Source organism: Terrapene carolina, unplaced genomic scaffold, assembly GCF_002925995.2.
Source record: "Terrapene carolina triunguis isolate 2854851 unplaced genomic scaffold, T_m_triunguis-2.0 Scaffold49, whole genome shotgun sequence".
In the NCBI taxonomy this organism is placed as follows: Eukaryota; Metazoa; Chordata; order Testudines; family Emydidae; genus Terrapene; species Terrapene triunguis.
This window is the reverse complement of record NW_020664400.1, coordinates 4446290-4458310: the sequence shown is the minus strand read 5'-3', so window position 1 is coordinate 4458310 and position 12021 is coordinate 4446290. Positions and strand designations below refer to the sequence as shown.

The 12021-nt window shown below is 52.2% G+C and overlaps 1 protein-coding gene across 1 annotated transcript in view; it reads right to left on the bottom strand.

Moving 5' to 3' along the window:
• NUDCD3 (NudC domain containing 3) overlaps positions 1–9070 on the bottom strand; it is a 49747-nt gene extending 40677 nt beyond the window's left edge. Inside the window, exon 1 of the mRNA XM_026656811.1 lies at positions 8718–9070. Within this exon, the coding sequence (XP_026512596.1) occupies positions 8718–9070 (353 nt within the window). The remainder of the gene's footprint in view (positions 1–8717) is intronic.
• Positions 9071–12021: the final 2951 nt, after the last annotated feature.

The following is a 12021-nucleotide window of genomic DNA, read 5'->3' as shown; positions in this document are numbered from 1 at the left end:
GGCCTCGTGTCAGAGCGGGGCCAGAGCCATGGGTTGCCCAGGAAGCAGCAGAGCAGGGTACAAAGGAGAGCTGTGCTGGGTTCTCTCAGTCTGCCAGGGGAAGGAAGGTGTGGACCCCACCTCCCAACACTTTCAAATTGCGGGGAGCAGGGGCTCGATTTCTGAGCGTCTATTTCTAGGCTCCAGATCCCACAAGCCACTGCAGCAGAAGCTGAAAGACCTTGACAGCCACCTGCCCCCTGAACTTCAATCACAGCCAGCAACCAGTTTCTGCTTCTTCTATCTCCTCCTTTTAAGCCTCTCTTCTTTAAAGGGGTCTTTCCATCCCCCATAGATCCTGTAGGGTGGAGACCATCCGTTTGGCTGAGCCTGGTAGATGCTGCTCCGTCCTTCCGCCCGAGAGCAGTGGGATGGAGTGGAGCAGCTCTATAGAGCTCCAGGCCCTGCCATGCAGCAAGCTTAGCCCTGAGTTCTGCCTGCTGGTAACCTATCACACCTCACCACTGTCTGTGTACTCATCCCTCCTGCACGTGTCTCACTCAAGCTCCCCTTCTGCTCCCTTTCCCACTGCCCTCCTCCCCCAGAATGGTGCACGTAGTGCTCCCAGTATTCAGCACAGCCCCCAGCATGGAACTGACACAAGGCTGCTGGGCCAGAGGTGCCACGCTCTGTGCAAGAGCAGAACCGGTGCGAGCCTCTGGCTCTACTGCTGCTCGGAGCAGGTGGGAGATTCGCTTGCTACTCCTCCTTCCACACTCAGAAGACCCACCTGCTGTTGCTCAGGCACAGAGCAATTCCCTGTCTGAGCAAGAGCATTGTGAAACTGACCAGGACACACTTGGAAGCTGCCCCTCTGCAGGCACCAGTGACGAAGTGCTGTGTGTGGAGGCGAGGGGCGGGGGGGGGAACTAGGTGTCCCTAGCTTCTGTTTGCCAGAAGCTGGGAATGAGCCAGGGGATGGATGGATCACTTGATCTGTTCATTCACTCTGGGACACCTGGCACTGGCCACTGTCAGAAGACAGAACACTGGGCTAGATGGACCTTTGGTCTGACCCAGTCTGGACGTTCTTGTGTAACTATCCGGACAGAGAATACATAAGAGGGAAGATGAGACACCCACCATCCTGAACCATATTTAGACTCCCAGTGATATTCGCTTCACTCATCCTCTGGCCATTGCCGGCTCCTTGTGGCTTTCCAAACAGTTGTGTGGTTCTGGAAATTAACTAATTCCCAGAAAACACTGGGAAGCAGCTTCTTCTCAAGAGCAGCTAGCCCACCGCACAGCGATGAAGCACTAGGTCAGTATGAAAGTTCAGCCTCCTGGAGAGAAGCACTTGGAGAAGAACTGAGAGCCAGAGTCAAGAAGCATAAATAGAACTCAAAGGCCAGACTGCGCTGCGGCACATGTGGGAAGCCGGGCACTATTTTGAATGCTATGTGGCAAATGTATGCAGAGCCAAATCCAAGAAGGGGGCTGGGTGAGAAGGGAGATGCTCAAAATTAGGAACTGAGCTCAAGCAGCATGAATGATGAAGAGAACGGCTTCTCGAAGCAGATGGGAATTGCTTGTGAAGAAGGGGGAGGGGGGAATTCACCACCTTGTGCAAGACACATGGCTGCAAACTCAGTGTTCTTTGCCCTGCTATGATCCTACAGGAGCTGGAGACTCATCATGGGTGGGGTAGTGTCCATGTGCCTGACAAAGCCCCCCAGGGATCAGCAGGCCAATGCTGGGGAGATGGACATGCCCTTTGTCACCTCCACTGACTAAGCCTAAGATGGTGCTGGTCCTGTCCCTTAAGGGCGTGGCCCTGCCCACTGCTGCATGGGAGCACAGTGAAGTGAGGACGTGAGGCACAAGGGAGCCTGATCCTGATTAATGAGGGGTGGCTGCAGCCAGGCTACCAAGGAGTGCTGCAAGGAGTGCCAAGGGGGAGTGCAGAGCTAAGTGCTTCATTTGCGGGAGAGCGATCAAAGCCCACGTTCCCTCAGATGTGGTCATTCCACGCTCAACCGAAAGGGAGCAGGTGAGAGTACCAAGTGGCTTGAGATTTAGAAGAGTGGGAGATGTGCTCACGAAATACCCCATGGACTGGAATGGTGGGTAGACACAGGCAGAAGTGCCGGGGAAACTTCTGCCCTGCAATGGGGCTGGGAATGCCCTGTATACATGGGTGGGTAAGAGTTGCATTGAAGAGGCCTTCACCACAACAGAGTCTCTCAAGGTACTTTTCTGGCCCCCATTCCCACAGTATCTGAACCTCACCATCTTTAACGTACGTACTCACACAAACACAAGGGTCCAGCTATTCCCGCCACTGGAACTGAGGCCCAGAGAGACAAAGTGACTTGCCCAAGCCTCTCATCCACACAGTCCCTGGCAAGCGCCTATTCGGCACTATCCAGAGAGCAGAACCAAACCTGCTGCAGCCACGTAAAAGCCACGACCATACTGAGGCAGTTTACGAGAGGCGCCAGGATGCAAGCCCGGGAACCCAGGGGCTCATCCAGCCGCTGCTGGGGCTTGATGCAGCTGGGATGCTAAATGTCCTAGATTTACACGGCACTAAAGTTTGGGGAACTAACACGTTTGGTTTTTCTTTATTCCCCCCCACACTCCCCTTCGGAGAAGAGAGAAAAATATTTTTGTTTTATCTCATTTTTGCATTCAGCTAGCTGCTGGGGATGTGCATTATTCATGAGCTCCTACTAACCAGGCTGCTGACGTCGAATTTTGTCGGGGGGGGGGGGGGGGGGTCAGGGGGCTGTGCAGAAGGAACTCGCTCTTTAAATTATTAATCGCCATTATCCGAGTGCCCTCGACATTCTTTCAGGTGATCGCAGCGCCACCCAGAGGCAGACAGCACTAGCTACAGTCAGCTCTGCAAAACAGCCCTAGTCAGATTCTGCAGGCCTGGAATCGCTCAGTTCTGAGCAGCCCCGTTGAGCAGCGGGCACCCCTGCAGGGCTTTGGGCCTGAGAGCTCCTCAGGCCGCTCCTCACCCAATTCTACTGATCCCTGCAATGACACAGCCATGCACACATTTGAGAGGAGGTGGGGAGAGGGTTGTCACGCAGGGGTTTTCAATGGGTTCAGGGCCGGATATGGAAAGAGGAGAACCAGCCTAGCTGGCAGAGGGGCTGTAGAGACACCACTGCTTAGTGACTGCCCTGAAGTAGCCCTTCTCACTCAGCAATGTCAGCAGCAAAGTTGTTCCCCAAAGCCTGGCTTTCCAGGGTGAGAGCAGGCTGAAGAATGGCAGCCCAGCCTCTTGTACTCTTCCCTACAGACAGCTGAATATTCCTCTCCCAATAAGTGTTGCCCATTGTCGCCCATTACAGGGATCACGCACAGGACGAGGTCCTCATGACAAGGCCGTCTTGTTCTTGGATCTCCCTGTCACACACCACAGGGGACCGGAAGATCCAGGCTGGTAAAAGAATTTCCGATGCAGATACTGCAACACCATGTCTGCCAACACTTCCCGTCCCTAAAAGTGTGGCTTTTCCTGAAATCGCCCCCAGAGTGGCTCTTCTGAAGGGGCAGGCTGTACTGAAAGAAGCCGTGTCTCTTCCTGCTTTTTTCGCTTTGAGCCACTCTTTAACAAACAGGACAATACCCACCGCAGTTAGCCTCGGAAGATACAACGCTGGAGAAGCCCTACACAATCAGTTCCCCTCCAAGCTTAACCACACTCAGTCACTATAGTAACACTAGCCACACAGACCTCACAGCAGCCAGGAGCTGTAGACAAATTCATTGGCTCTGCTGTAGAGTTCCCTGAAGATCCTGAAGGCTCAGCCCAGGTCCAGTGGCACTGAAACTACAGCACCCACTAGACAGCCCAGCCCAACCCGTTTGCTGGATACTTAGCTCAACCACACTGTTTAAACATCTGACTATCCCATATGGGATGGAAGCTCCAGGGCCAGCCCTTGAACCCAAATTTATCAGGCGGTCAAAAAGACAGACCCAACTGGTCTTAGACATCATGAGGTTGCACAGGGAGAGTTTGTCCCTGAGGTCACACACCATTGGACTTGAGAAATTAAAGCCAACAACTTCAATTGCTCTTGGACACAAGTGCTGCTCACAGAACACTGCTGTAGCATGCTCATTCCAAGCCTCAGCTAGGCAGGGGTGGGCCTGCTCTTTTAGTCTCTCCAACAGACACTGTACCCATCAGCTCACACACATCCATAACAAGATGCATCCTATGCCCACTGCATCAATCTCCTTCCCTTAGTATCGCTTCTAATTCGTCTTGCTTATTTTCCCCAGTCCAGACATTTGTTCATAGGACTTTTGTTTATGGGGCCTTAAGTACCCACCCTTACATACTCATTACTCCCAGCAACTACTGTCCTTATAGCAAGAGGACAACTCAGAAAGTCAAACCTTAGTCCCACAGACTATTAACACAATAAATCTGAAATTAAACCTGAGTGCCAGTAACTTGCATTCAGGTCTTTTTTTGCACACAGATTTAATTTTTCAGATGTATTTTTAGAAAGAGTCGGTTTTAGCCACGCTAGGCAGGGCAGCGGCTGCATGGCAGGCTCAAGGGATCTGCCACTTCTAACCGGTTTTTTTGCAAATTTCATGCTAGTGAACGGTGCCAGACTGACAGCCTGGAAGAATGAAGCTTTTATGCACGGGACAACTATAACTCTGGCAGCAGAACATCGTTCTTTTCTTCTGTTCTCTTTCTACTTCCCTGAAGCTCTTGTTCCTTTCTAATCTTCCCATCCTTACTGCATTTGGTCCCACATGGGACTAACCCAGCAGCCCTCAGGGTGCACTCCTGCTTCACATCCTCTGTCCTAGCAACCAGGAGGCAGAAGGCCACCTGGTTCTTTTATGTGGATCAAAGATGTCTTGGGTCAGACTCCTCACTAGAATCAAGTTGATCAGCCTCTCTCTTTCCAATGGCCTTTCCTCACTGGCCTCATTCATTACCGACATACATCACGTTTACCCAGGAAACCTAGAGGTGGAAGGCTCACTGGCTGTCACCAATCCGCTCAGCCACTTGGTTCCAGCTCCCAGGGATCGCTCTGTCCCATCCTTCCACTTGCTGCTGCACAAACTCAGCATGCAAGCTAGTTAGACTGTGCTGGCAAAAACACACTGTTCCACCTGCCCTATCCTGAAGCACCAAAAGGCTCTGGAGACCTATTTGTAGCGCTCCTAAGAGGAAAGCCACTCCAGGCACTCATCAACACAACCAGCCCTTTCAGCTTGTTCCCTCGTTACACGCATGCCAGCCCTGCTGTGAAACCGTGGCATGCTGTAAGGGGATAAAAATCAACACAACCCACTGTGCTGGAGAAGCTTCCTCTCCACTGCAGCCAGCGCATGTACAGCAGCTTTTCAAACTGCAATAAACAGGGGTGGGGGGAATAGGAGGGACTTTACTGCAATGCAAGGCCTTTCGCTTTTCATGCCTTTCCTCTACCAAAGAGACAGCGTTTGGAGACAACGATGCAAGGACTTCCCATAATCCTTTGCCTGCAATATTCTGATCTGCTGATGAGGGGATGGTCCTGCCAAACACACTGTTGCTTGGGTAGAAATAGGAAGAAAAAGCACAGACAAGGGGGGGAAAAACCATCTTTCTCCATCTCTGGGAGTCCTGGCAGTGTCACACTACCCTTGGCCTGCCTTTGGGTGGTGGCTCTGCTCTTGAGGGATGCCAGGGGATTGAAAATGAGCCCAGCCTGCTATGCCTTGAACTCTTAGCACCCAGACTCATAAGAATGAAATGGTCCGTGTGCTCTGGGTTGGGGAGGCGGGGCAGAAGGCCATGATATGAGGAGCTGGACATTTGCCTTCCACCCCCAATAACAACGTTTTAATAGACACAATATAAAGTCACTGGAGGGGCAGGGAAGGCTATACATTCTGGATCCACCACTCATACAGCAGCTCTCTCAAACCACAGGAAAGGTACATTAAGGATCAGACACACACACCCCACTATAAGAGCCAAAAAACGCAGAGTTATGGTGTGACGAAGTGGGGGGGTTTCTTGTTTTCTGTGGAGTTTCAATGGTTTGCATGCGGAGGGGGTGGGACTCAGTTTCCCTGGGTGTTACTGGTTTAACGAGGTGAGGGGAGAGGGAGTTTGTTTTGCAGAGGACCAGAGAGAGGACTTGGGGACCCAGACGATGGCGGGGAGGACGGATACCCCAGAGACCGGTGACCTGGTGACCCGGAGGTCCAGCTGAGGAGACGCAGCCGGTTCTGGCCAGTGGGCGGACAACGGGCTGCAGAGTGAGGACCCAGTGACCTAACCAGCCGGTTCCAGCCAGAGGACAGAAGCGGAGAGGAGGCCCCAGTTTACGACCCTGTTTACCTGGAGAGAAGACAATGGACAGAGGCGGGGCCTGGGGCCGGTGATCTCAGATGCCCAGCTGGGAGCAGGGGGGCTCTGGGCTGGAGAGGGGGAGAAGGCAGAGCCCACCTGGATGCAGAGAGACTGGGGTGTGCTGGGCTGAGGGAGGCCAGGCCTGAGGCCCTGAGAGTTTCCTGTGCTGTGTTCAACTCTCAATAAACCCTCCTGTTTTATGCTGGCTGAGAGTCACTCCGGTCTAGAGAACAGGGTTGCATCAACCCCTTTGGGGGTGGAGGCCCAGGGGGTCCAGAGCGAGTGGACTCCCTGAGGGGGCCCACGGCGAGAAACAGGTGTGCTAGGGCTCCGAGAGGTGCGGATCCAGGAGGTGGAGGGGCCTGACCCCGAGAGAGAGTGGACCCCCGAGAAGGGCTGTCTCACTAAAAGGGGCACCCCCCACGGACCGCACGGGGCCAAGAGTGGGCACGATCTGTGAGTCCGTGACATATGGTAATCCTTTTCTTCCGTTCTTTCTTCTGGCATTGTCTCCTCAGAAAGAAACATGGAACATCCCCATCCCTGAGGATTAGACGGAAATATTCAGCCCAGAGAGACTCACGTATGGCCTTTAATACTTCATTAGCCTGGTGTCTTATTAACGCTTCTTTGCTGTTTACCGTTAATTTAGTGCTGCTGAAAGGTACTGAATGGATACCGGAGATTGACAGCCCCTGTCACCGGGACAGCCCAGGCAAGAGAAGTGCAAACTGCCCCTGCCTAACCGGCCTGACATTGCTGTGGCCCATTCGATCCTTGGCATCTCTTAGGAGGATGTCAGTAAAGGGGACCACACAGGCCCTGTTATGAAGTGGACACCTGTCCATTAATTATCATACTGAATTTCATTTCACAAAGGCAGTTAAAGAGCCACCAGCTGGTAACAACTTTCACTTGTTAATCTGCTCTAGATCTGAATGGCTGATCTAGAGGCAAAATGCTTTATATGCCATCATCTGTCCCCTGTACCATCCAATCCCTCTCCACCAGCCTCACATCCCCTGGTCTTTGTGGTTTGTATGGGCTGGGCAGGGCAGCCAGCTATCCAAAGAATCTGCCCTGATATATTCCCGGCAGTAGCTGTGCTTCTAGATCACTCAACATTCTAGAACAGCTCCTCCAGAGTGACAAGTGGGTATTACTAGGAGCAGAGCCCAGCTGAAACAGACACAGCTCCTCCCCACAAAATCACTCTAGAAAAGGGGAGACATTTTGACTTAGCCTTGCAAAGGGTCATTTGCCATTGTTTTAGGAGAGCCCAGGCCAGCAGAATGCTCCTCACTCACACAGGGGTAACAGACATCTGCACAGAGGTTTTAAAAACTGGCCAGTTCAAAAATGAAGAGAGTTCAGCTTTGCTCTGGAATGTATGCGCTGGCCTTGGCCTGAGCCAGGGAGATCTTCCACCGGGGAGAGAGAAACCCCAAGGAACAAAAGAAAACAACCTGACCTTCTGGTCCCATTGACACTGCAGCTCATACAAAGGAGTGAAACAATCAGCTTTATATATGGCTTGATTAATCAGCTGGTGTGCACCCAGGCCTGCAGCCTAGGCTGGGACAAGGTCATTTGTTTTGCTGTGAAGTTGGACCCTAACTGCGCTGGTATAACCAGTTTGGCTGGTCCTCCCTGCTCCCAGTTCTCTGTGTGGTAACCTCTCAGAGTGAACTGCCCCACGTGTCTCTGCTCTCGGTGCATGGCCAGAGTGCTCAAGGAGGACTGAGGGAGTTTGAAAGCAATGGGAGTTGGGCACCTAACTTCCCGAGGCATTATGGGATAGCTGACAATGTTTTCCCTGAATGCACTGAAACACAGTCAAGTAGTAGAGTCCGTGGAGATGCACAAGCAGTACCACATCCCATATTGGGAGAAAAGATGCTTTGTGGCCTTGTCTCGACTGTGTGTGAGCTGACCATGGGGGAGGAAGGCCTAGCGACTTGGCTGAGCAAACAATTGTACTGCAGTGTTGTGAAGAGGGAGGTGCTAACAGACCACCTCCTCTGCTTAGAGGAGAGAAGAGAGCAGACAGACTAAAGTGCCCAGAAAGGAGCAAAGGAAACCAAATCTGAAGACTCTGCCATGCTTCTGTGAATCCATGTCACCTCCTCTGACTGATGGGCCTGACAAGGCTAGGGCTGCCCTTTGTCCCCACAACACAATTATCTCTGTTGGGAAGAATCTAAACACCACCCTGGAGAAGTGCAGCCTTCCCACAACCCCATCACCTCGTGAGCTAGGACTGAGGACTAGACTCTATTCAGAATGAGCTGCTTAGGCTTGCAACGGACACAAGGGAAGTACCATAACAAGAGACCCTTACTTGGGCAATGCTGATGGCTGGGACTCCACTGGGGCAGCTGCTCCTGGTGGCTCTGCGGCCGCAGAGCTGTCCACCGCTTCGGCTGTCTCCTCTGCTGCAGTGGGCTCTTGAGGCCTGGTGGCAGCCCCATCATCTGGGCCAGGGACTGGCTCTGGTGCCGAGTGGATCTCAACTTCCTGAGCTACAGCAGGCACTTTCATCCTCTCCGCTGCCGCTTCCTCCTCCCTTTTCCTCATCTTCTCCACAAGCTCCCGCTGCCTCTTCTCATCATCCTGACGGGCCAGGTGTTCAAAGTTCTTGAATGCCTGAAAGAGATAAAGCCAATCAAGCCAACAAGCAGGCAGCCAAGCCATCAATCCACAGCTACACCTCTACCCCAATATAACGCGGTCGTGGGGAGTCAAAAATCCCTACCGCGTTATAGGTGAAACGCCGTTATATCGGGGTAGCGGGGCAGGGCTCCAGTGGTGATTTAAAGGGCCCGGGGCTCCCCACAGCAGCCAGAGCCCCGGGCCCTTTAAAGCGCCGCCAGAGCCCCGCTGCTACCACACTATATGCGAACCCGTGTTATATCGGGTTGTGTTATAACGGGGTAGAGGTGTAATATGCGTCTATCTCAGAAGCAGACATGGTGCAGGGTTTGCACCTTGACACTAGAGGCACTGAGACTGGAAAAGAGACACTAGTTCAGTATAGCACTGCTTCTAACAGGAAACTGGTGACAGAAAGCATGCCTGCCTGGAGCAGTGAGCTGACAGATTCTTTAGGTGACACAGGAATAAGCAAATGTATTCTTCCATTTTCTGCGGACTGTACCTAAGTAGGAAACCTCCAGTGGGGTCATTGCTCTGAGGCAGCTCACCGTGGCTGCAGTTACCCTGAGACACGTACACCGTGCTCTCTCTCTCACAAACAACATTACATTGGTTCTTTCTCTTTTTTTAATCTAAAACAGAAATGGGTTGGTTGGCTGTGTGTGTGTGTAAAACAGTGGGAGGCTACTGGGGGGGTGGGAGATCAGAAGAGAGGCCAAAGGAGGGGTGATTAGAGAAGCCAGCAGCTTCCAACCTGCACCAGGACTGCCTTCGTCTTCAGGTGCAATCTTGCCACTCCCCAACCCACCTGGTCTTGGCTACTTCTCCAATTGTACCACCTCATCCCTACCCTAACCCCACACTGGTTCCTCCCCTCCAAACTCCCTAGTTCACATGCTCACTGGGCTTTTGTTCTTAAATCCATACCTGCTAGTATTGCTGCCCGGTCAGGCTAGCAGAAAGCTGACGGAAGTAACACAGCCACAGTTCTAGAGAAGTCAGCAGTTCTGGGAATAGACACTGGACGGAGGAGCCAGGCTACAGGCGGGCTCAGTCGGAAGGGCAGAGCTCTCTCGAAAGGAGTGACATTGCCACCAGCAGCTCCCTCGGAGAAGCGTTAGGGCAAAGAGCATGTTAGTGCAGCCACAGCCTGAAACCAGGCACGGCCGCTCCATAAGAATCCCAGCGAGTGACTCACATGTGCTATTCATAGAGACCCACCCGGCCAGCTGCATTTCAATCATGAAACACAAACCAGCCCAAGGCAGAGCATTCAGAGACACGGCTCAGACCGTGCCCTTTAAATCAGGACAGGACCCAAAATCCTGAGCTGAGAAGGGAGGGTGACCTCTGAACTGGTCTGCAGCACAGTACCATTGGGAGCAGTGTCTCAGCTCTGAATGCCCATGGCTAGTGGAAAGAAACAGCATGTCCTGGAAGTGACTGAAGCCGGAGCCCAGAATGGCCTCTCTCTGGGGAAATTAAGATTTAGGCTACTGTGCAGTGGTTTGTTCTCACACAGTCATTAGACCTGAGCTACTCCTCGGGGGGGAAACATGACACAGTTTCTCATTTAGAAGATACACATTCTCTCCTCAACAGGCCGTAACACTTACTAGTCTGTCACCTCATCGGGCTGCTCCACGTGCACAGCAACTTCTCTACCTAATTCCTAGTACAGGCTGCAGAGTTCTCCAGTGGGGTCGACAGGTACCCTCACCTTTGTGGGCTCACAGGCTACAAGTCCAGGGAAGAGATTCTGTACTTGCCTTGGGTCGTGCAGCACAAGCAGGGGGAGGGCAAAGGGGGCTTTATACCTCCTTTGCACACACAGGATTCTGGGCTGCCCCTGCAGACAGCACAGCTCCTAGCATGAGTTAGGACAGCCCCAGGGTCTGCTCTAACTTACAGAAGTTGGCTACAGTTGTTAATGGGCTTCTCTGAAGCTCAGAATTCTTGGAATGACTCCCCTTACCATCTCTGGCTACTCGCCAGCAGTCTCTTATGGCAGGGGCTGCACATGGGGGTCTATGCCAGCCCTGTATTGAAGATATTCCCCAGGAGGCTGTTTTGTCCCCTTTCTGCCATCAAAGCAGCGGGGACAGGAGCTGAACCCCATAATGCAATGTTAAGCTGCAATGCATGATGTTAGGAGCCGAGGTCTCTGCAGATCTCAGTGCTCTATCAAAAGCAACGGCAGATGCACTCTGCTCCATTTTCTGGAAAGCAGGGATACTGCTCTCAAGCTGCTGTGGTGAGAGAGGCAGCAGCATTAGGAGGACGGAGAGGGAGTTGCTCTGAGTAGCTACTGCAGCTGGGCAGGGAAGCACAGAACTACAGTGACACACCATCACCAACCCTAGCACAAGCCCACTGCCTATGTGGTCCCCTCATGCCCCTTGGCTCCTCCCCCTCAGTACGACCCTGTTTATTGAAACCTGATCTGCAAAGGAAACAATGGGTATGGGCTTTGTTTGCTTCTTTATGCTGCCTAAAGCCCTGAAAAGCCGCCCGTTTACTCAAAGAGGGGGTTACCTGGTGTTTTAAACTGTCTTTTTGAACATTAGAAATATCAGACATTGCCTTCCCTGGTTTTCCTGGAGAACTGCTTGGAGAACTAATGAGATTACGACATCACAAGAGACCTGTAACCTGAGCAATTGAGAGGAAAAGGGATTGTTAGTCAGACTGTTTAAAACTCGTTAGTTTGCCTCTATTTTTGTTCACACCAATTTAACGTAGACTCCTGCAAAACACTTGGAGTGAATGCTCTCCCTGAAAAATACATCCTGTCCATTCCACTGGGGGATGAGAAAACTCCCACACCAGTTCTCTGGTCCTCCAGCAAAAGGCAAGGAAGGCAAGGCTTCAACGTTAATAACAAGAAGGAACAAAATAACTTCCAGGTCTCCTTTGTCCGTCATGACTCAGTAATAAGTCACAAATCCATTTTTGCTCCTCTCTGCAGGTCACTTCTATGCTGCTTGCCT